Source organism: Rosa rugosa, chromosome 6, assembly GCF_958449725.1.
Source record: "Rosa rugosa chromosome 6, drRosRugo1.1, whole genome shotgun sequence".
NCBI classification, from domain to species: Eukaryota; Viridiplantae; Streptophyta; class Magnoliopsida; order Rosales; family Rosaceae; genus Rosa; species Rosa rugosa.
In genome coordinates, this window is record NC_084825.1 from 36,481,746 (window position 1) to 36,505,096 (window position 23,351).

At 39.0% G+C, this 23,351-nt stretch overlaps 3 protein-coding genes across 4 annotated transcripts; 2 read left to right on the forward strand and 1 right to left on the reverse strand.

Moving 5' to 3' along the window:
- Nucleotides 1–1,926: 1,926 nt before the first annotated feature.
- On the reverse strand, nt 1,927–2,403 carry LOC133716696 (uncharacterized protein At5g19025-like). The gene has a single exon (XM_062143371.1). It carries the CDS (start codon nt 2,401–2,403, stop codon nt 1,927–1,929), a length of 477 nt encoding a protein of 158 aa, XP_061999355.1.
- Nucleotides 2,404–3,483: 1,080 nt separating this feature from the next.
- LOC133716020 (U-box domain-containing protein 33) lies at nt 3,484–9,532 on the forward strand. Its single transcript, XM_062142747.1, has 9 exons — nt 3,484–4,520; nt 5,034–5,155; nt 5,414–5,535; nt 5,682–5,786; nt 6,052–6,499; nt 6,689–6,826; nt 7,247–7,774; nt 8,106–8,870; nt 9,062–9,532. Exons 1-9 carry the CDS (start codon nt 4,262–4,264, stop codon nt 9,242–9,244), a joined length of 2,670 nt encoding a protein of 889 aa, XP_061998731.1. The 5' UTR covers nt 3,484–4,261; the 3' UTR covers nt 9,245–9,532.
- A 3,808-nt stretch (nt 9,533–13,340) lies between these two features.
- On the forward strand, nt 13,341–19,952 carry LOC133716022 (signal peptide peptidase-like 4). Of its 2 annotated transcripts, XM_062142748.1 has the most exons (14): nt 13,341–13,614; nt 14,349–14,507; nt 14,646–14,757; nt 15,072–15,191; nt 15,305–15,456; nt 15,547–15,729; nt 15,863–15,897; nt 16,584–16,746; nt 17,692–17,745; nt 18,212–18,304; nt 18,408–18,550; nt 18,894–18,964; nt 19,478–19,561; nt 19,678–19,949. In XM_062142748.1, exons 1-14 carry the CDS (start codon nt 13,480–13,482, stop codon nt 19,788–19,790), a joined length of 1,617 nt encoding a protein of 538 aa, XP_061998732.1. In that variant the 5' UTR covers nt 13,341–13,479; the 3' UTR covers nt 19,791–19,949. The 2 variants fall into 2 exon arrangements, with proteins under 2 accessions (XP_061998732.1, XP_061998733.1); XM_062142749.1 differs by lacking the exon at nt 13,341–13,614 and having other exon boundaries at nt 14,377–14,507; nt 14,628–14,757; nt 19,678–19,952.
- The last annotated feature ends 3,399 nt before the right edge of the window (nt 19,953–23,351 follow it).

Below are 23,351 nucleotides of genomic sequence, written 5' to 3' on the forward strand. Positions count from 1 at the left end.
ATCTATGGAAAGAATATTCCCTTTGATTCCTCTGATCCGTGGCCCCCACCCCTTCCTCCGTACCCGTTGACTTTTGCTTGATAGCTCTTCTATACCTAATTACATATCAAGATAATCCCTCTCGGCTTACACGGTAAATAAGTTCGAGATCAAAGAATAAAGTATTATCTTATCCAAAAAAAAGAGAGAAAAGAATAAAGTATTATTAGGACTACGGTTTATGGGAAAAAAAAAAAACAAATTACATATAAGTTATTGACAAAAGATGACTTAACAAATACATCCACTAAAGATTGAATTAAACATATAAGGACTAAATCTTACAAATAAGGACAATGTGCTCTCCACTTGCCACATGTCATGAGTTAATTTACTTTTTTATCCTTAACTACTTCTTTTGACTTCTAATCTCTTTACAAGGATTAAATTTTACAAATAAGGACAATCTACTCTCCACTTGCCACATGTCATGATTTAATTTATTTTTTTGTCTTTAACTATTTTTTTTTACTTTTAATCCCTTTATATTACTTTTTTTTTTAGAATAATCAATTTATGTTATTTTTTTTTCTGAGAATAATTCATTTATGTTACTTTTTTTTTTCTGAGAACAATTTGTTTATGTTACTTTTTCTTTTTTTAAGAACAATCCGTTTATGTTACTCTTTTTTTTTTTTTTTTTTTTTTTTGAGAATAATCCATTTATGTTAATTTTTTTTCTTCTGAGAACAATCCGTTTATTTTACTCTTTTTTTTTTCTTGAGAATAATCCATTTATGTTACTTCACAAAACCTCACTCTCCTACTACTCTTATCTCATCGCCTAATCCTGTTACTGCACTCATACTCGTCCAGTTCTGCTACTGCACTCGTGATCGCCTAATCCTGCTACTGCACTCGCTGCATTCATTCTCGTCCAGTTCTGCTACTACTGCACTCGTGATCGCCTAATCATGCTACTGCACTCGTCCAATCCTGCTACTGCACTCGCTGCACTCATACTCGTCCAGTTCTGCTACTGCACTCGTGATCGCCTAATCCTGCTACTGCACTCGTCCAATCCTGCTACTGCACTCGCTACACTCATACTCGTCCAGTTCTGCTACTCGTGTTCTGCTACTGCACTCGTGATCGCCTAATCCTGCTACTGCACTTGTCCAATCCTACTACTGCACTCGCTGCACTCATACTCGTCCAGTTCTGCTACTCGTGTTCTGCTACTGCACTCATAATCGCCTAATCCTGCTACTGCACTCGTCCAATCCTGCTACTGCACTCGCCTAATCCTGCTACTACACTCATACTCATCCAGTTCTGCTACTGCACTTGTCCTCATGTTCTGCTACTGCACTCGTCATCGCCTAATCCTGCTACTGCACTCGTCAAATCCTGCTACTGCACTCGCTGCACTCATACTCGTCCAGTTCTGCTACTGCACTTGTACTCGTGTTCTGCTACTGCACTCGTCATCGCCTAATCCTGCTACTGCATTAGTCAAATCCTGCTACTGCACTTGTCATTGCCTAATCCTGCTACTGCACTCGTCATCTCCTAATCCTGCTACTGCACTCATCCAATCCTGCTACTGCACTCGCTGCAGTCATGCTCATCCAGTTTTGCTACTGCCCTCGTACTCGTGTTCTTCTACTGCACTCGTTACACTCATACTTGCAGAATTAATGAACAAGAAATCTTAAGACTTGATAACTATGTACATATACATCATACGCAGAATCAACCTTCCAAAACCTATTAGAGATTTTGTTTTCATAACACTAAATAACCGCCTTAAAGTTGAAATGCCCAATTAATAGCATCCAGTATGCAATCCCTCCACTCAAAATTGATAATTATCCAGATCGATCAATCAATCAATGCATTATACTATAGTTACTGAATCATCATTGCAACATTATACTACTTGTATCAATCCTCACAAACAAACAAATTCCAGAAACAAAAGCAATTGCATTTGAGGGTAAAATTGGAAAAGTCACTTCTTATGCCGGCGGCCTCGCTTGGGACCCCAGCCTTCAAGCTTGGCGACGGGGCACCCACACCGTGCTCGAAAAAGCAAGACGGCGGAGCCATCTTCCTGAGCTCGGACCGGAGACACTCGTAATTGGGATTGGTGTCACTCCCGCCCTTCCAGGGCAACTTATCGATCTCCTTAGACCCGGTCTTGACACACTCCTCATTCTGCAGCTGCAAATCGAATTCCATGGCCTTCTTCAAGCCCTTGCAGCCATGGCAGTCGCACTTGCGCGATCGGGCGCCACAGCAGAACTCGACGAAGAGGAGGGCGGCGACGAAGAAGAAGAGGAAGCCGAGGAGGTAGGGGATCAGGAGGAACAGCAGAATCACATGGCGGAGGCTCCCTGATGTCCTCGTTGGAAACGCCATAGTCAGGATTAGAGATGTAGAGCTTGGTTCCAGTTTCGATGGCGGAGGCTCTGCCAGCCGGGGCTACATAGGCAGCTCCCTGATCCGAGAACATGTCGTGCTGCCACTGGACTCCGGCGCCTGAATCCCCAAATCATTTATGAATATTCATTCTTGTTGTATTGTTTTAATTCGAACAAGGCAAAATCAGAGCAGGAAGCAAGAGATCTACTGCTTTACCTTGGCGTCGCGCGATTTCCGGCACGATTGGGCAAGCAGCGGGTGGGTCCGGGAGCGGAGGCAGCCCAGGCGGCTTTGGGTTTTCGTTTTGGGGTGTTGGTATTGGGTCAGTGGCATACGCGTAAATATTTCATCAAACTGAGTATTTTGGTCATTCTGCATTAAATTTGGGGGTCAGGCTTGCATCATTTGACTTTTGGGCCTGGGCTCATGTCCTAATTTGTATAAATCTTTTGGCAAGTGGGTTTTCTGTGTTTACATCTTTGGTCATATGCTACTATGTAATTTTCTAAAAAAAAAATTGGGACAAAAATTGGAAGTTTCTATACTAAAAAGGTTGGACCTTAGACGAATGGGTTCGACGTTCGAGTATAACGGACGAAGTTCGAGCTAGTTATTTGCCACCTGTAAATGCTAATTAGACCATATTGTATGTTGTGTCACACTTATTATTATAACGTATGTTGTGTTTAAATGTATCTGAGTTTTGCTAAGATCTAGATGTTTCACGTTGTATGTAATGATATACTTATTCGACATCATTCGATCATTTTTGTGTTATGTTATGACCGATGCATTACTCAAAATCCTAACATTTTCTAGACATGATTTGTTGTTCAATCATGAGAGGTTACACATCCTATTGGTAAGGTTTTATAAAATTCAAAAGTAAATGTAAAATTTTTACCCACAAAAATTCATATAAAAAAAAAAGAAGTAAATGGCAAAAGTTTTTTTTTTTTTTTTTTTTTTTTTTTTTTTAATCTTTTCTTTTTCCCCCAATTTTGGTAACAGTTTTTTATATTACAAATTTTCAATTCGATTATGACAAGATATTTAATCGCTGCACCCCACCAAGCTTCGCCTACAAGGAAGCTTCTTCTTGAGCAGTCTCTAGACTCTGAGAGAAGGGCGAGAGTAGACTATGAGAAAACAATGGAGCCCGCCATGGAATTGCTTTTGCAACTTCCCTGAATTTGAGACATAGTTTACTCTACTGCATAATATTAGTGGGAGTCTGTTTGCATTGTACAATCATTGGAGCTCAAGACAAGCAATCTCTTTTAGAGAGGCCAATCAACAACAGCCCGGAAGCACTACCCTTTTGTGTTCTTCCCCTCATCTTTTTGTTAGCCTATCCTTTTCAGAAACAGAGTCAGAGGTAAAGTTGTTCCCCTCTTTGAATTTGGTAGTGGAGAATTGTGATTGGGGGAGTGAGATTGTTGCTGAATTCGTTATATTCGAGGTTTAGAGGGGAAAAGCTGACCTGGGTTGTGTGAAATTTTGTTACTTTTGCTTTTTGAAGAATTTGGTTTTTGGAGTTGGAGAGTGAGTTGAACTGGGTTGTGTTGTGTTTTTTGATATCTGGGTTTAATTGGAGTGGAGAAGAGAAAGTGAGTTGAAGAATTGGGTTTTTGGAGTAGGAGAGTGGGTTCAATTGGGTTGAGTTGGGTTTGTGAGTTTGAGAGAGTTGAAAGCTGTTTTGGGTTTTTGAGAGTGAAGGAAAGAGGGTTTTAGAGGAACAAAGTCTGTATCTTTTTTGGGGAGAGAGAGAGAGAGAGAGAGAGAGAGAGAGAGAGAGATTGATTGATAGGTTGGCATGAGGTTTTGATGGTTTGCATTTGGAAATTTATTTGTGATGGCTGTTGTGAGTTCTGTGCCGGCAATGATGCGACCGGCTGAGCCGATAAGGTATCCTGATATTTCAGATATGGGTAGTTTTGGAGAGATTGTGGTGGAGCCTGTGGCTCGGGTGATCCAAGATATGATATATGTTACAGTGGGAACTCCTGTGAAGGAGAGCAAATCGAATCTGATATGGACATTGCAGAACTCAGGAGGGAAGAGGGTTTGCATTGTTCATGTTCTCCAGCCTGCACAGATGATTCCAACGTCATGTATGTATATGTTTTGTTCTATGTGTGCAATTGTTTCTGGGTTGCAATAAGGGATAGTTCATTTTTTGTGGTGTTGAATATGATTCTTGTTGTTGAATTCTTGAGTGCTTGGTGCGTTAACTTGTTGCAATCCTGTTGACAGAGTTGTTTAACAAATGCTTTGCCTCTTTGAGTACTGTGGCACGCTTTTAAGATTTGTTAAGCAGTAAGCAATTTCAATGAATTTTGATTCCACTTAGAACCGTGTCGGATTATATGCAAAGTTGAAGGAAAACACTTGGGGGACTCATTTTCTATAGTCGATCCAATCTTTTTTTTGCTTATTTCTGGGATTTGAAAACCGTTACATTGTAAAGTTGTAAACTGGGAAAGTTTGTTGTATGCTCTTGTAAGTTTGTTGTATGCTCTTGTATTAAGTTGGCTGAGGTGTTGGTATGCCAGAGTTTTCATTCTGCCTTGCAGTTTCTGAGTTTATAACTGGGTTTAATATTTCATTCTTTTCTTGATTTTCAGTGGGAACCAAGTTCCCAGCAAGCCAAGTGAATCCTCAGGAAGTCAGAGCTTACCGTGAAAAGGAAAGGCAAGACATGCAGAAGCTGCTGGATGATTACCTTCATATTTGTCGTCAAATGGGGGTATTATTACTTCTAAAGTTCTCTTCCAGTTTGTTCCTTTGCTCTTTTTTAGCCTTGTAGAAATTTACTTATAAGACAGTAATTTTACCAATAGTTTTACCTTTAACAAGATACCAGGACTCAGGTTATGAAGTAAAATGATTGTTCTAATGAAGTTGTTATATAATAGGATTAAAAATGCCTTCTTGTATCATCTGTTGATTCAAGACTTGCATGTTTGGTTTTCTGATATATTTTGCTGATGATTGTTATTTGTAGGTTCGAGCAGAAAAACTACATATTGTAATGGACAGTATTGAGAAGGGAATTGTGGAACTCATCTCTCAGCATGGAATCAGAAGGCTTGTTATGGGAGCAGCAGCAGACAAGTCCCATTCAAGGTACTTTGGTACTGATTCTGTTTTTGTGTTTATGAAAGAGGGTATTGAATAGTTTGTTACCAGGTAGTGAATTTCAGTGAGGGAGTTTGTTTTGTTTAGAATTTGTATATGCATCTAGTGTACTAACTCCTGAATTGACATTGCAGGAAAATGACAGACCTCAAGTCTAAGAAAGCCATATACGTGCGTGAACATGCACCTGTTTTCTGTCGCATACAATTTGTTTGCAAGGGGTACCTTATACACACCAGGTTAGTTGAATCTTTTTAGGAAAAACAACTGAAAAAACAAAGAAAAAAGAATTCTTGAAACTCATTCATAGGAAAGATTTGTGAATGACTGGATGTCAGAGCAATTATATGGGTTTTTGTTGTTTACATAGTGCCTCGTTACTAACCTGCAAGGGTGATTGTATAATCCTAACTATAAGTGTACAAATACATTTCTTGTCAAATTCTGAGTTTGTTTTACTCTACAGTATTTTCTGACTACTAATGCATTACAATGACAAAATAGGGAAGCGAGTTCAGATGCAGTTGATGCACAGGTTGCATTGCCGCCACCAAGGCCAAGCACCGACACTGAACAATCACCACACCATTTAAGATCACGATCTTCTGTGACACTTGGGCAGAATAATCGACCGTCACTCAGCAACCCAGCTCAAGATTTGTTCCGCCGGGTAAGATCGACAAAATCCGGCAAATATGGAGGAATCACAACAGATGTTACTGAAGGGCTTTCAACTCCATCAAGCAGCAGGTTGGAAGCAGAAGGAAGTGCTGATGAATGGGATCAGGCATCCAGGAGGAGTACTTCTGGATATTCATCATGCTCTTCTGCATTAGGTGATTTACCTTTGATACAGTTTGAGAGGACTGAGGGAAGTGAAAATGGGTCAAGAAACTCGAGTGCTCTTGCTCATCTCAAAGATATTAATCGTTCATCCCCTCCCAGTGTATTGGTAAGTGCAAACTATCCCTTGCTGGATGATGGGTGTGTATTATTTCATGGTCCATCTCCTTGTTTCAGGATATGAATAAAGATTTGAAATTATTAATTCACTTGCCACTTAGTAATCAGCTGAGTTGGTTTCAGTTACCAAAAGTATTTGAAAGTCTTTTAAATCTTAGAAAATGTGATGGCTTAGCAGGATGGAAATGTAGACGATACTCTTTATGATCATCTTGAGCAAGCGATGACAGAGGCTGAAAATGCAAAGCGAGAAGCATTTGAAGAGGCAATTAGGCGTGGGAAAGCCGAAAAAGATGCCGTTGACGCTATACGAAGGGTAAAGCTTTTTAGTTGGCATTTATTTTTACCTTTTCCACTGATTGTGATGATATTTTAATTTTTCTTGGGAATAAGAATTTTATAATTTTTCCCCATTTTTCTTTTTCTTACACCGGCAATAGGACATTGTTCATCACAGAGGAGTAGTATATATTTGGCAAGATGCAGTTGACTATCATATTACTGAGTCATTTAAGATCAGAATATGAACAAATCTGGCACTTTGCTTGGAATTAATTTCTTTACGTTGGCTCCTCCACTCCACAAAAAAAAAAAAAAAGAAATATGGTACTTGTACCACATATGTAGTGGTAGGCATAATATTCAACTACAATACATGAACCTGTAATCAGAATCTGTTCTTTTTACCAAGGGAAACCCTCCATAAAACAAACTAACTGTGAATTCTCCATTACAGGCCAAAGCATCAGAGTTCTTATACAATGAGGAGTTGAGACAAAGAAAAGAAATTGAGGACACAGTAGCAAGAGAAAGAGAAGAACTTGAAAAGATGATGAAGCAACGAGATGAAGTCATGGAAGAATTCAGGGCCGCCTTAGAACAAAGATCACAACTCGAGAGCCAAATTGCTGAGTCTGATCAGCTGGTTCAGAGCTTGGAGCAGAAGATCATATCTGCTGTGGATCTCTTACAAAATTACAAAAGAGAACGGGATGAGTTGCATGTAGAACGTGACAATGCTCTTAGAGAAGCAGAGGAGCTAAGGAAAAGACAAGGAGAGGCCTCAAGCACACAGATACCTCAGTTCTTCTCTGATTTTTCATTTCCCGAGATTGAGGAAGCAACTCGAAACTTTGACCCATCACTTAAGATTGGAGAAGGTGGATATGGAAGCATTTTCAAAGGTTTCCTACGTCACACTGAGGTGGCTATAAAAATGCTAAATGCTCATAGTTTGCAAGGCCCCTCTGAATTCCAGCAAGAGGTAGGTTCTACTCTTTTAGCAACAGTTGATTTATACATACATTAAGAACCTCTCTGATTGCGGATATTAATATGCTATTATTACATGGTAAGCAACTTTCATTGCCTTTAGAATCATATAAATGTGATGGCTTTGAGAAGCTAAAAATTGAGCATATGAACATTTTTCAAAATGCTCCTTGCAGAGGCTGAACCTTTCAATTTTTGGACTATTATTTCTTGGATTACTAATACATATTTCTTCAATTCTTCAAAAAATTTGGTGGAAGAAAACTGCTTTTGAAGTTAATCACATGTTTTCCATTTGATGACATAAGCTAATTGTATGCCAGGTGGATATATTAAGTAAGCTGAGGCATACCAATCTTGTCACACTCATTGGTGCCTGCCCAGAAGCTTGGACTCTGATCTATGAGTATCTTCCTAACGGAAGCCTTGAAGATCGACTAAGCTGCAAGGACAATACTCCCCCATTATCATGGCAAGCTCGAATACGCATTGCTACTGAGTTGTGTTCTGTCCTAATCTTTCTCCACTCCAGTAAACCACACAGCGTAGTACATGGTGATTTGAAACCCTCCAATATCCTCCTTGATGCTAACTTTGTTTGCAAACTTAGTGACTTTGGCATCAGTCGGCTCTTGTCTCGTGGTCAAGGTTCAAGCAACAACACAACACTCTGTTGCAGGACTGGTCCAAAAGGTACTTTCGCTTACATGGATCCTGAGTTCCTTTCATCGGGAGAGCTTACACCAAAGTCAGATGTGTATTCATTTGGAATTATACTCTTACGATTGTTAACCGGAAAACCAGCATTGGGAATAACAAAGGAAGTACAGTATGCATTAGATTCTGGAAAGTTGGAAACCCTCTTGGATCCTTTAGCGGGAGACTGGCCTTTTGTACAGGCTGAACAGTTGGCTCGCTTAGCATTGAGGTGTTGTGAGATGAGCCGGAAGTGCAGGGCAGACCTTGTGTCAGATGTGTGGAGGGTACTTGAACCAATGAGGGCTTCATGTGGCTCCTTATCATCATTCCGGCTGGGTACTGAAGAGCACTTCCAACCTCCCTCATACTTCATCTGTCCCATTTTCCAGGTAACTTTGGGTCTTTATTAATTTGGATCAGCATGTACATCTTCTGGCCCTATGGAGTTTCTTAGAACATTCATGACTTTGAGCTATTAGCGAGTTTATGGTGGAAGTTTTCATTTAAGAGTTGTTTATGCCATGATCTACCTCTCTATTGAAATTCTTATATATTAAACCTTTCTTTTCTGAACTTGCAGGAAGTCATGCAAGATCCACATGTTGCAGCAGATGGTTTCACTTATGAAGCAGAGGCTCTGAGGGGATGGCTGGACAGTGGTCATGACACTTCACCTATGACAAATCTTACGCTCGAACACAAGAATCTCGTCCCCAACCACGCTCTTCGCTCTGCAATTCAGGAGTGGCTGCAACAGCACTGATAATCCAGTTCTTGTTCATCATAAACATTTATAAATATATACCTACGTACATACACAAGTAAATGTCTAATAGATCAGCATGATCACTTTTTCAGACCAATCAAAAGAAGACCGTAGTCTCTTCATTCAATCTTTAGAGCATGCGGCCCATACAAACAAATGCGTTTACATACCATCTCATTGTACAGAATACCATACCCTATTTGCTTACATTTCAAATGTACACGTACATTGCTCAATCATGTCCATTTGACACAGGTAATGAATATATTGTGATATTATCATTTCCTTTTTCTTTGCTTAAGAATTTATGATCTCCATTTACATTGGTTAATGCCACTTCTTCAAAATTTTAAGCTACCCTAATCCAATTACTCTTGTGCCAAGACCTTATTACCTCGGCTCTGCTGTTTGGCTTCGGCTTTGTTTGGGCTAGCAAACAGTCTCTGTTGCTGACGTGATTGTGCGAGGGTGCCAACACAGTGGGGTGTAGTTGTCGGGGTGTCCCTTGACCTGACTTCTTTTCAAACGCTGTGGACGAGGAGAGCACCAACCTCGTCACAAGGTTCTTTCTTTTGCCTTACGGATAAAGACTTTTGATGTGATCTCTTGCGTCACCAAATCGATACTCAACGTTGTAGGTTGAGCAGAGCAATCACCAGAAAATATGGGAAAGCACAAGGTTTTGCTAAAGAGTGACTTTAGCTTCGCTGGGTTGCTAGGGTGTGAACCTGACTTCGCTAATTTCAACTAGGTTGAAGCTTTTCGAGAGACTTATCTAAAGTCTATGCGATTAGTTGATTTGAGAGGTTGTGTGTTGTTGTTCCGTCTTAGCCTCTATGTATAGGCTACAGATTCACCTTCCTAATAAGAGTGAAATACTATATTTTAGTTCACAGTTATTGGCCTTGAACACAATTAAAACACTTATTAGTTTTGATAAGATATCGTAGACAATAATAAATAATTATCTGCCTCTTGACCTAGCTATGCTAGAATAGTTAATTGACTCTTGGACGTCGCAACTATTTTTTAGGTGGAGTAGTTGCCTCTTGGATGCGAACGGTTGGATATGCACTTCTTAATTTCATATATTATATTCATTCATACATATCATGATTGCAATAAAGGATAATTGTATCCTTCCTATCTTGCTCAACGTCCAGCACTCCTTAATTGCATGGGAACCTTGCGCAGCGGCCCACGTCCAATAATCCTCAAGTGTGTCCAAAGGTGCAGCTTGCTTTTTTTTTTCTTTTGAAACAGGCAGCTTGCTTCCTAATATCTTCCCATTTTGCACGGTAATCAAGCAAATCACCATTAATTATCAAGAGATTTATAATTATTAGTAAATTAATAAAATCACAATTTGTCTCAAAATTACTTGATCTCCAAGTAAGCTTTATTTAGCCTCTAAATAATATATTCCGAACTTGTTGAAAATATATAGCTTGGGTCTTCAAGTCATGCCTTGTAAAAAAAAAAATGTTAATTTGGGTTCAAACATCTGCAACTGCCTTGTTGCCGCTATCTCTCTTTGATCTTCTTTTCTCTCCAGTCTCGAATATCTCGACTTGAAACCGTCCTACAAATTCGATTATCGAAAATAGTCATTCCACATGAATTGACGATACAATTATTGTTTTCTCAGTGAAAAAACAAGGTCAAGTGAGTGAGCATTATCAATCAATGAATGAATCAATCAATTGATATTCTTATCTCTCCAGCGTCGAATATCTCAACTTGAAACCGTCCTACAGATTCGATTATCAAAAATAGTCACTCCACATGAGTTGACGATACAATTATTATTTTCTCAATGAAGAAACAAGATCAAGTGAGTGAGCATTATCAATCAATCAATCAATCAAAGGGGTGTACCAGTCCAGTCCAGTCCAGTCGAGAAAAAACCAAAAACGGTACGTTCAGATGGGGACCCGCACATGTGAATGAATCGTCTCGCCGCACGTGTGATTCCACCAAATTAGTACGGAGCATGTGTGGGATAGCTGACCACATAAAGAGTGCTTTCCCATGTGCGGGCCCTACTTTAATGGATTGCCGTATGTTTCACGAAACTGGGTGCTCCTATGAGCTGCAGCCCACTAGGGTTCGACACGTGTCGCTTCCAGTGTGGCCGCGTTAACGAAATAGATAACAAAATAGAAGGTCCGCTGACTTTGATCGGATTCTTGCTCTTATAATACTGACACGTTTCGGTGTGTTGGTGAGGTTGCGGGTAGCGGATCGGACCCCGGAGTAATAATTTATTCAGCCGTCTAATCTGTACGGTCAATACGGACTTGTTACCACCTCGGGGCAGTAATCGGTGACCTGCTAAGAGACTGTTCCACGCGCTTTTAAGGTTTCTTATTTTAAAACTTCTGTGATGGCACTTATTTCAAAGATAAAGATCGTCATGGTAGATAAAGTCTATTGTAGAAGACTTTGTTAGAATCAGGATAGATTAAAGATTCGATTTTTGGTTTGAGCTTTTAAATAAGACATAGATATTTCGACAAGAGGGATTGCAGACTTATTTCCGCGTTTGTTGTCTACGATTTGTTTATCAATTAGGTTGAGCATAGGGATTAATTCAAAGGTTTATGGGGTGTTCAATTTCAAGATGAAGTAGGCTAGTTCTTTTACGCACTTTGGTTGGACATCACGTAGTATGAGTTGCTTACCCTTTGCTTGTGGTTTCAAATGAGAATATGATGGTGGCTTTTTCTAATGAGTAATATTACCCTAATTTTATCTAGAATGAGTTTTGATAATTTTATAACGAGAAAAATATATAATAGAATAAGAGAATCATATATTAAAAAATTGAATTCAGTGGCGGAACCAGAATTTTGATCTTTTAGGGGCAAGATTTTTTTGTCTTTAACTAATGAGAAATGTGAGAACACCAAGCTAAAATATGTGTATTAATGCATACGGAACAAAAATAAAGTTATCTAATAAATATTGTGTGTTAAAGCTTATGTACAACAAAATTCATAAAGGATACATACTGTGTGTGTATTACAAATATAATTCACGTACTAAAGCCAAAATTATGCATTGAATTTCATTCTAAATTTTAGTTAGGATCGTGCTTTTGTTTCCTGCATTTCAAGTTAGGATAGAGGAAGAACCACAATAGTTTTTCCCATGTACTTATATCTGTTGTAACTATCACAGTTGTGTAATGCAATTTTCTTCCCTTCTCAAAAAAAAAAAAAAAAAAACTCATTCTAAATGGGGGTTGACCTTGATAAAATATCAAACTTTTTCATAGTATTGGCAAAATCATGTTAATTATTTACAAGTTTGCAAAAGTCTTGTGTGCAACGTGGGTCCGCTAGTGATGTGATGAACAACTACTAATTCTAATTAGTTTTATGATTGTATCACACGATGAGGCGATTTATTAAGTATATAAATCGAGTGACAAATCTTAGTGTCTCTTCTTTTTTGTTAGATCTCCACATGTCTTTACCCCTTTAAACCAATCCGTTATTGTGATCAAAGACCCTACTATAAGTTAAGATTCACAAAAGTTTCGTTATCAAATAGATTTGTATGCGGAATGTTTTGATCTTCTTTCTATTTATACTCATAAATTCATTTCTTTCTATGCTTTCCATGTCGGCACTTTTTTACCTTATTTGACCTCTTTTACTTTCCTACCAACCAAAACATAGACTTTATCACTTATCCGATTATAGTTCGTTACAAACTAAAATCCCTAAAAACCAGCCCTATAATCAAAAGATCAAAACCAAGTATTATACTATTATTTCTTCCACATTCAAACCCAAAAAACAATAAAACCCCAAAACCCCAAAACCCCCGGACACCCAGTTCCCCTCAGATTCTGAACTCATTAAACAATTCCCCGGTCTCAATCCCCTCAACAGCTTTCCCAATGGCGCGTCCACCCCACGCGCTCAAAGTGCCGGTAAGTCAAGTCCACCTTCCACACCCCACAGCTGAAAGGCGAAGCCAGTTCAACGGTTTCACAGCTAACAGTGGTGTTTGGCCAAATGTCCAAAACGACAACGCGGGAAAAGCAAAACGCAGAAAAAAGGACTTGATATTTGGGGCGAGGCCCCCCCCCCCCCCCACCCCCCCTCTCTTTTTCTCCCATTCACATTTTTCATCTTCATCTTCTTCTTCTCTGCTTCGTTCTCTCTCTCTGAAACCCTAACCTCCCTTTTTTGTTGCTGCGATTTTTGGCTTGGGAATAAATGAATTGCCCGAGAAGTGTGTGGATAGTGGCGGCTGTGCTGGTGCTGAGTCTCGGTCTGAGCTCGGCTGGAGATATAGTTCATCATGATAATATTGCTCCCAAGAGACCTGGTTGTGAAAACGACTTCGTTCTGGTAAATTCACTCTAAATTTTCTTAATTCGATTGAATTTCAGCTTGTTGTCAGTTGAATTTGAGTTCCTATTTGGAGACTTACTGTCGATCAGTTTTAATTGCAACTCGATTCAAGTTGATTTTTTTTTTGCTTTTCCGATTCGGTTGTGTTTGGTGGTTGAATATGCTGTTGTGGTGACTTGGAAATGAAACTTTAGCTGGGAATTTGAACTTAAGTAGCCGATTGGAGTTGTTTTTGTTTGGTTGTTGAGAAAAGGGTAGAAAATATGTGAACAAAAATTTATGGATGAATCTGCTGTGTTGGCCTTGGAAATGGAAATTTAGTACAAGAAGAAATAAAATTATAAAAACTTAAGGTCCGTTTGGTAGCATTTTATATCTGTTTTCTTTTTGTTAGATTAAAGAGGGAGAAAAAGAGGGGAGGAGAAAAAAGAAAGGATAGCCACAAACCGAAACCTTTTCTCTGTCCTTCAACAAAGAAAGATCAGAGAAACAGAACATAAAGTTGATAAAAAGAAATATAACCTAACTCTCTTATTCTGTGAATGGAAATTCAATTCAGTTAAGTAATTACGGTAATACTTTGTTATACTTGAGTCTTATTATATCTTTTACTTTAGCTGGCTTACTTGGAAATTAAATTTAGCCTAAGATTGTTGTGGAGGCATGCACTTTTGTTTTCATCGCTTGTTGTAACCTATATCTTGAACGAAGTCCTATTTTTGGTAACTTAGGTAAAGGTTCCGACTTGGATCAACGGTGTAGAAGCCGACGAGTATGTTGGTGTCGGGGCTCGATTTGGACCTACCCTGGAATCAAAGGAGAAGCATGCCAATAATACTAGAGTGGTTCTGGCAGATCCCCCTGATTGTTGTACCAAACCCAAGAATAAGGTATACTTGTTATGATCTTTCCATTCTATAACATCAATTTACACTACAATGTTTTACAGTAATTAGAAGTGATAATCTTCCTGATTGGAAGCTATCGGATATGCTCATCTGATTGTGTAGTGCATATCTTTTGGGTAGCTTGCACGTGAGGTCATTTTGGTACACCGAGGAAATTGCAGTTTTACCACCAAGGCAAATATGGCTGAATCTGCTAATGCTTCAGCCATCCTCATCATAAACAACCGTCCAGGTATTTGCATCTAAATTTTCTTATCTTCATGGTCTAAAAAAGTCTCCATCCTAAAGTGCTCTAAATTCTCTTGCTGAGTAAAAATGTTCAATACATTTTTACAATTAATATGGGGGGAAACAGTAGCAACAGAAAAGAAAATTTCATTGTTATAATCGCTGTTCATTATAAAAAATGACTGTCAAAATTGATCAAGTGAAAATAAGTATATGTAACAATAAGTATTGCTGTGTACTGTAGAAAAAAATGGTGGTCAAAATTGATTAGGTGAAAATAAGTATATGTTACAAAAAGTATTGCTGTGTGTCCTATAGAACTTTTCAAGATGGTTTGTGAAGACGACGAGCCTGATGTCGAGATAGGCATACCTGCTGTTATGCTTCCCAACAAAATTGGTGAAATCTTGGAAAATGGATTAACGAACAATTCCATAGGTATGCTTTTCCTTTTCTGTTCACATATACACCTAACTATTTGCATATAATTTCACCTTCTAAGAGGGTTTTTCTTTTGTTTGTACTATTGTCTATGCAATCCCTTTGTTCAGTTTCTGTGCAGCTATACTCTCCATTGCGTCCACTGGTTGACATTGCAGAAGTATTTTTATGGCTTATGGCTGTTGGTACCATCTTATTTGCTTCTTATTGGTCTGCATGGACTGCAAGAGAAGCAGCTATTGAGCATGACAAGCTATTGAAGGTTATGCTATGCCTTTTTGCAGCTATTTTGTAACTCTAGTGCTGTATATGTGGCTTCAATTCTTGCTGGGTGCTTAATTGCTGTGTGCAGGATGCTTCTGACGAGTCTTCACGTGTGGAAGGTGAAGGTGCCAGTCCTCTAGTGGAGATTAGCACCATGGCAGCAATTCTCTTTGTTGTGATTGCTTCATGCTTCTTGGTTATGTTTTACAAACTTATGTCCTTCTGGTTCATCGAGATTCTGGTGGTTTTGTTTTGCATTGGTGGGATAGAGGTATCCTGTTTTGTATTATACAGATTTTTTCTCTATAATTATAAATTCTTAATTGAGCATATTCTAGTTAATATTATTTTCAACGAGTCCTCTGAGGTGAATACTGAACCATGCGGTCTCTTTCTTTTTATAGGGCCTACAGACTTGCTTGGTGGCCTTGCTATCATGGTAAATGTCTTTTTCCTCCTTATGTTAGTCCTTAGCCTTTGTGAGGCTTTCACTTTATTTTTTATTTGTTATTTTGGTGGAGGCAGGGGAGGATTTGATGGGTAATTCATTTAGACATCCATTCATCACTTGATTCTGCTAGACCTTGTTTTTTGGGACGAACTTTGTTTTTTCTTTTCCTGTTGGCATTTATTCTATAGTGTGATCTGTTTTATCATTCTTTATAATGGAAGCAGAATTTGATAGGTAATTCGTTGATACGTTAGTGTAAATTACATAACCTTATTATGCTAGCACTTTCTTTGGATGTATCCTATCTTCTGTTTTCTGTTTTGTTTTTGTTTTTTTTTTTTTTTGTGAATACTCTTATAGTTTTGTCATTAGCTTCCAAACTATAAGAGGGCAAAGTATACTGGTTACTTGGGTCGCGCTGCCAATGCGTACTAGCGCTTCTTTAAGAAACACTTTTACTTAGAAGTGCTTTTTGGATGCAATGCAAATTAAATGCCATAGATCTCCAGAACTAATGAGCTTTGATAACACTACTGATGAGCTTTATGTAAGAATGCAAGCAAGCAAGCATCATTATTCTAGAAATTTAAATGAAAATTGATCTGTTATTAAAAACTTGTAAGTTTTGTTTGTAAAGTCTCCTGAATACGAAGCTGACAACTAAGCAAATATAGTTTCAGACGGTTTAAACGTGCTGGAGAATCATATGTTAAGGTGCCCTTCTTCGGAGCTGTTTCATATTTGACACTAGCTGTTGCTCCCTTCTGCATAGCATTTGCTGTTGTTTGGGCAGTGTATCGCCGTGTGTCATTTGCTTGGATTGGCCAAGATATCCTTGTAAGAAAATAAATTCTCGTCTTTTATTTTGATATTGATCTGGTTAAAATTTCACTGGAATGTTCTAAATCCATACCCAATGCAGTGAATTTTGACTCTGTATCTCCCTGTTTTACATTCTGCTGATATATATATATATATATATATATATATATATATATATATATATATATATATATATATATATATATATATTATTTTTTTTTGCACTCCAAGCTAGTAATCTTTTCATTACAAATATTTCGTGAGAATAATATTTTTAAGTCATGCAAGGTCTAAACTCATAATTAGACAATGTCAGTGTATCACAAGAGAATTTTGAGAAGTATTTATACATCAGGGGATCCAGGAGTTAGCAATCAACTACCGTGGATGGTATATTGTACATTCTTATTGGATTTTACTGAGTAATAAGGAGATTGGAAAACCTTTGTTTTAGAAGAAGGGTGGAAACTTCATCACTTAATTGATATAGCATTAAAAAAGATAAGCAGAGAAGACCATAATCACGTGTAGGAAAATTTAACTAATCACCCATAAACCATTTGTTCGCAGCTTTTCCGTGCAAATATAGGTTGGCAGATAATCTGGTATTCTTATCTTCTCAGCAAAATAGAAAAATAATAAAAATTCAGCTGTATTTAGTTTTTTCCGATTCATTTGGATGTATGTATTGCTATCATATTACCAAAGGTAGAACAGTCATAGTTTAAATACCTATGATACGACTGATTGCTATTTGGTACCTGAAGATTGACTTTGCCCTTATGCACTTCAGAGTTCTGTTTTTTGACGAGAAGGAACTGGTAAACAGATCACGCTCGTCCTTTTATTTCATACTATTATGGATAATACTGATAGCCGCACGTTATCTTTCACATTCAAGTGATATTTGTAACTTGTAATATGTTTGGTAGACGCTAACTTGCGCTGAAAAATAATCAGGGTATTGCACTGATAATCACCGTTCTTCAGATTGTTCGCGTACCGAATCTCAAGGTGATGATTCAGAATCATTTTTCCTTTTCTGATTTTTGTCGAGCAAAATGTGAACATTTTTCTTTTCATCTATTATTGTGCTGCTTACTATTGATGATTATATAAGAAATGCAAGGTCATATCTATTAATATTCTTTTCCTGGGTTTAATCTGTAATTCCGTAAACGCAACATACTCTCAAGTCCTACTGTGCACTTATTTTGTAAAAACACATGATGACTTTTTCTATACTTTGATACTTTGATACTCTCAAGGTCATATCTATTAATATTCCTTATTTACTTATTTAGTTTTTTTTTTTTTTTTTTGGTGAACTGGGGACCGAAGGATATCTCTTATTCGTTACATATTCTGTTGGATTATTAGCAATTAAGACAATGGAGCAATTCATACTGAACACCTTATTGAGAATGCACAAACATAACCTCCCTAATCTCTCTCTCTCTCTCTCTCTCTCTATAATCAGGTTGGAACAGTTCTTCTCGGTTGTGCCTTTTTTTATGACATCTTCTGGGTATTTGTTTCTAAATGGTGGTTCCATGAGAGTGTCATGATAGTGGTGAGTAAATCAGAACTTCTCTGCCACTCCTAAAGATTGGTTTTGGGTACTGATATCTTTTTTACAATTTGAAGACATTGAAATATTTATTTTTCCTATATAGGTGGCTCGTGGTGATAAAAGTGGAGAGGATGGTATCCCAATGCTACTAAAAATCCCACGGATGTTTGATCCTTGGGGTGGCTACAGCATCATCGGGTTTGGTGATATTATCTTACCTGGATTGGTTGTAGCCTTTTCACTAAGGTTTGTATTTGTAAACCACACGTCTTTGAGAATCCCTTTTAAGTACCCTACAACTGAAACCTTACTCATAAATGTTTCAGAGACTTGTTTTTTTGTTATGTTATTTTTATCGGTCAATATGTCCATTGATTAGATATTTGTATATATGTTTTGGGATTTATAAAATGAACATGAAACAACATGTTAACATTGATTAGATATTTTGGGAGTTACTGTGTTATTCACAAAACTTGGATCAATTAATGATTAAAACATGGGACTTGAAACTAAATCATGACAGTTACACTTCATTAGTTATCACATCGTCCAAACAGATACTAAATCGTGACAGTAACTTTTACAGGTATGATTGGTTGACAAATAAGACTCTTCGAACGGGTTACTTTGTGTGGGCAATGACAGCTTATGGTGCAGGTATGTACTGTGCTAAATTTTGGGACACGTTGCACTTTTTTTTCTCTTTGCTAAGCCGATGTTGCACCTGGCATTCATAAAATGCACTAATTGAGCCATCTAATAAATTTTGGGCGATAATAACTCTTGTTTATAAATTTATGTGTGTTTATGGTAAACAGAGCTCAATGGAGATAATGTGTGGAGCATATATGAGCTATTTGAAAAATTAAGATATTTTAGGACATAATGACATTAAGTTTTCATGGAAAAATGCATTGCATCCATAGAGTGCAGTATATCACCAGAGGGAAAACAAAAGATAGAGATAGAAGTTTGGGGAAAGCCACTTAAGGAGCAAAGCAATTTGTCCACTGTCAAAGTGACCCTGTTTTTCTCTATATAATAGTTGTTATGTTTATGTAGAAAGTCTAGTGCTCTATTCTAGCGAATATATGCAATTGGTTAGCAATCCACCAGATATTTACATCATTGATTTCGTTTTTAATAATTGCTTGGATTGTCGCACTGCAGGTCTCCTGGTCACCTATGTGGCTTTGAACTTGATGGATGGACATGGCCAACCTGCTTTGTTATACATAGTTCCATTCACACTTGGTAAGATTCTAAGCTTGGATAATCTGGCAGTAACATGCATAGTGTGCCTCTGACCTTTCTGCGCTAAATTATTCATAACATGAGCAGTAGTAATATAAGCTAGTTACGTTCTGCAGGTACCTTCTTAACCTTGGGACAGATGAGAGGTGACCTCAAAGTTCTGTGGACAAGAGGAGAACCAGAGAGGCCTTGCCCGCACGTACGACTACAATCCTCTCACTCTCAATAGAAGAATCTGGATAAAGTAATTGTGTGATAGTTGGTTAGTATACTAGTTAGTAACTCAGATACTCTTTACATGTCAAAGCTGTAGGAGACCATAATACGATTAGAAAGTTGTTACTAAGATGATTTTAAATCACTTGATATAAAAACGGGACGTTTACAACATCCAACATGCATATGCCCAAGTTTAGCTCCATAAACATCATAGAAAGGCAATATCTCAGAAAGATTTGTTTCAACTTTCGCCTCTTGATCCCTTTCCAGATTGTACGCAAAAGCATACTAAGATAACAGTGTTGACTATGTTTGAAGTCCGCATCATCACAAAGTTCATGTTTTGAAAGAGTGAAAGACCAAGAAATGGTCTGATGGAAAGTTGAGATCCCTATTAGCTTGGATATAGGGATGGGAGAGGTGAAAGATTTAAGGCACACGCAAAATCTATCAGGGATTAACATATATACCGAAACCCATCAGCACTAGCCTTAAGACAGTTTTCTAAATTAAATTGCCTATCTAGACGTCATGACTCCAAAGCAGTTGAATTGTAGAAAGAAAAAGAAGAGATGATGAAGCATTAAGCTACTGCAACCCATAACACAGCAGAAAACTTTCCGATGTTTCTGATGCAAGAAGACGGTCTCTAATGGAAAGCAATTCAGATGCAACGTCACTGACATCTATCTGGTCTCTTGGGACCTCAGCAGAATACGCAATTCCAATTTCAAATATCAAACTCAATAGCTTTACATTTTCTTTAGTATAGTCGGTATCTCCTTGAAGTAATCTTGAATCTGTTGTCTCTGTAACATGTTGTGCTAGAGCGGTCTTCACAAAATTATGAAGATTCGAGCCGTCACTGAACATGTGATCAGTTGGTTTCTTCCCCGTAAACATTTCTAACAAGTAACAAGAGAATGCCTAAACTGTAGACATCTCCATATGTGGATCCTCATTTCCCATACCATACTCTACAATGAATACTAAAACTTGTCACCACAATTGTAGTAAATACCTGGAGCAGCATAACCAATTGATCCTCTGATCCCAACAGAACTTGATTGATTTGCAGAAGCAGTACTGTGGTTAGTTTTGGGAGAACATTGCTTGGCTTGAGATCCCGGTGAACAATTGGTTGTTCACTACGATTTTGGAGATAATCCAGTGCATGAGCAATATCAATGGCAATACCGAGCCTTTGAATAAGACCTAAATTCTTTGGTGGGTCTCTTGCATCTTCTTTCCAGTTCTAAGTGAAAGTGGTATATGGTTCTGAAATTGGTAAGTTTCAAGTGAGGTATATGACAAATCAATTTATAGACATGACAAAATTACTTCACTCTTCGCTTCTTATTAATTATAGCTGTTGGTTTTCCCCTTTCCCCGAGAGGGACATAGGAAAGTGCAATGATTACATAGCAAGGCAAGTTCATAAGATTGGCATGGTGCACCTTTATTTTCCAGAAAAGAAGTGTACAAGGCCATGGTTATTTCTTCCCTGTAGGCCTCATCAAAAAGCCTGCGGATCAAGTGGGCCGATAGAGGCCCGCCGACCCGGAGGGCCAAAAGCCCGGCCCGGCCCGTCAAAAAACCCGCAAAAGCCCGCCTTGGTGGGCCGAAGGCCGGCCCGCCAAAAGCCCACAAAAGCCCGGCCCGGCCCGTAAAAGCCCGTCAACTATTATATTATATATATATATATATATCTATATATGTATGTTGATGTGCTCATATTTTCTTAATTCTTATATTTCTATGCCTCTTTCTCTTGGTATATATGTTTAGTTCTCCTTATTTATGGTTCATTTACGTTAGTTTAGTGTCTTTGTAGGTGTGTTTCAAAGAAAGAAGAAAAGAAGCTAAGCTGAGCTAACTAACACAGAAACTGTTGTGCAGAACACCTAACTTCGCTGAATTACTGGGAACTGCTCGGATGGAATTAGGAGTTGTACGCTATATGCACGGAAAGCCCCATGTGTCTAGTTTCTGAGGAATTTTACGGTTTGCGATTCCGACTTTTCTAGAATGAGTTATGGCAATTTAAGTGAAGGCAGTTCAGCTTGAACGAGAATCTGCAACACAGAAATTGTTGTGCAGAACACCCAACTTCACTGAATTACTGGGAACTGCTCAGATGGAATTAGGAGCTGTAACCTATATGCACGGAAAGCCCCATGTGTCTAGTTTCTGAAGAATTTTACGGTCTGCTATTCCGACTTTTCTAGAAGGAGTTATGGCAATTTAAGTGAAGGCAGTTCAGCTTGGACGGGAATCTGCAACATCTTTTACAAGTTCATGTCTAGAACCTAACTTCGCTGAATTACTGGGAATTTCTCGGATGGAATTAGGAGCTGTACCCTATATGCACGGAAAGCCCCATGTGTCTAGTTTCTGAAGAATTTTACGGTTTGCGATTCCGACTTTTCTAGAAGGAGTTATGGCAATTTAAGTGAAGAAAGTTCAGCTTGGACGGGAATCTACAACATCTTTTACAATATGCACGGAAAGCCCCATCTAGAAGGCCCATCACATATATTTGGAAATCTTTAGTATGCCACATCATCATTATTGAAGATCCAGGACTTTTAGACATGTTTATATATGTGTGTGTGTTTATATATATATATATATACAGGCGGGTTCCAAAGAGGACGTCCACACTTTCGCTAAAGTGCGGACGGCGCTGCAGTTGGCGGTTCCAGGCGACGACGGCGGTGCGGAGCTGGCTGGAGGCGTCCCAGACCTCTTCTGGGCGGCGTTCGAGGTCGGAGGAGGTCGGGCTTGCCGGTTTCTGGGCAGCCACCTCACCTGCAGTTGCAGGTTCTGTGCAGCACTGCAGAACCGTCGCCGGCGACTCCACCGGACTACAGACCCCTCCGCACGACCCCCGGCGTCCCTCCGGCAAGCCGCGCCTCGCCGTCGCCGCTCGATCGAGGCCGGAGGAGCGACGTCCGCACTTTTTCTGGGTTGCGGACGTCCTTTTTAGAACATTTTCGTATATATATATATATACGGAGGCGTTCCAAAGAGGACGTCCGCACTTTCGTTAAAGTGCGGACGGCGCTGCTGCAGCTCGGCTCGGGCCGCGACGGAGTGGCGGAGGTTGCCGGAAGGACGCCAGGGGTCGGGCGGAGAGGTCTGCAGTCGGTGGAGTCGCCGGCGACGTCGTTGCAACGCTGCCCAGAAAACCTGCAGTTGCAGGTCGGGTTGCTGCCCAGAACCTGCAACTCGGACCTCCTCCGACCTCGAACGCTGCCCAGACCCGTCCGCCAAGCCCCGAGCTGCCGTCGCCGCCTGGAACGCAGCTGCTGCGTCGCCGTCCGCTTCAGAACCGGCCTGTATATATATATATATATATATATGTGTGTGTGTGTGTGTGTGTGTGTGTGTGTGTGTGTGTGTCTTTGTGTGAGTGTGAATTTGTTGTAATTTGGTTTATGGTGAAATTGGAAGTTCTCATACTTCTATATAGAATATGTGCATATATATTCTAGTATTCTACATGTCATGCAGTCATGACTACGGTTGACCGATTCGATCGGATTCGAAAATATGGTGAAATTAGCTA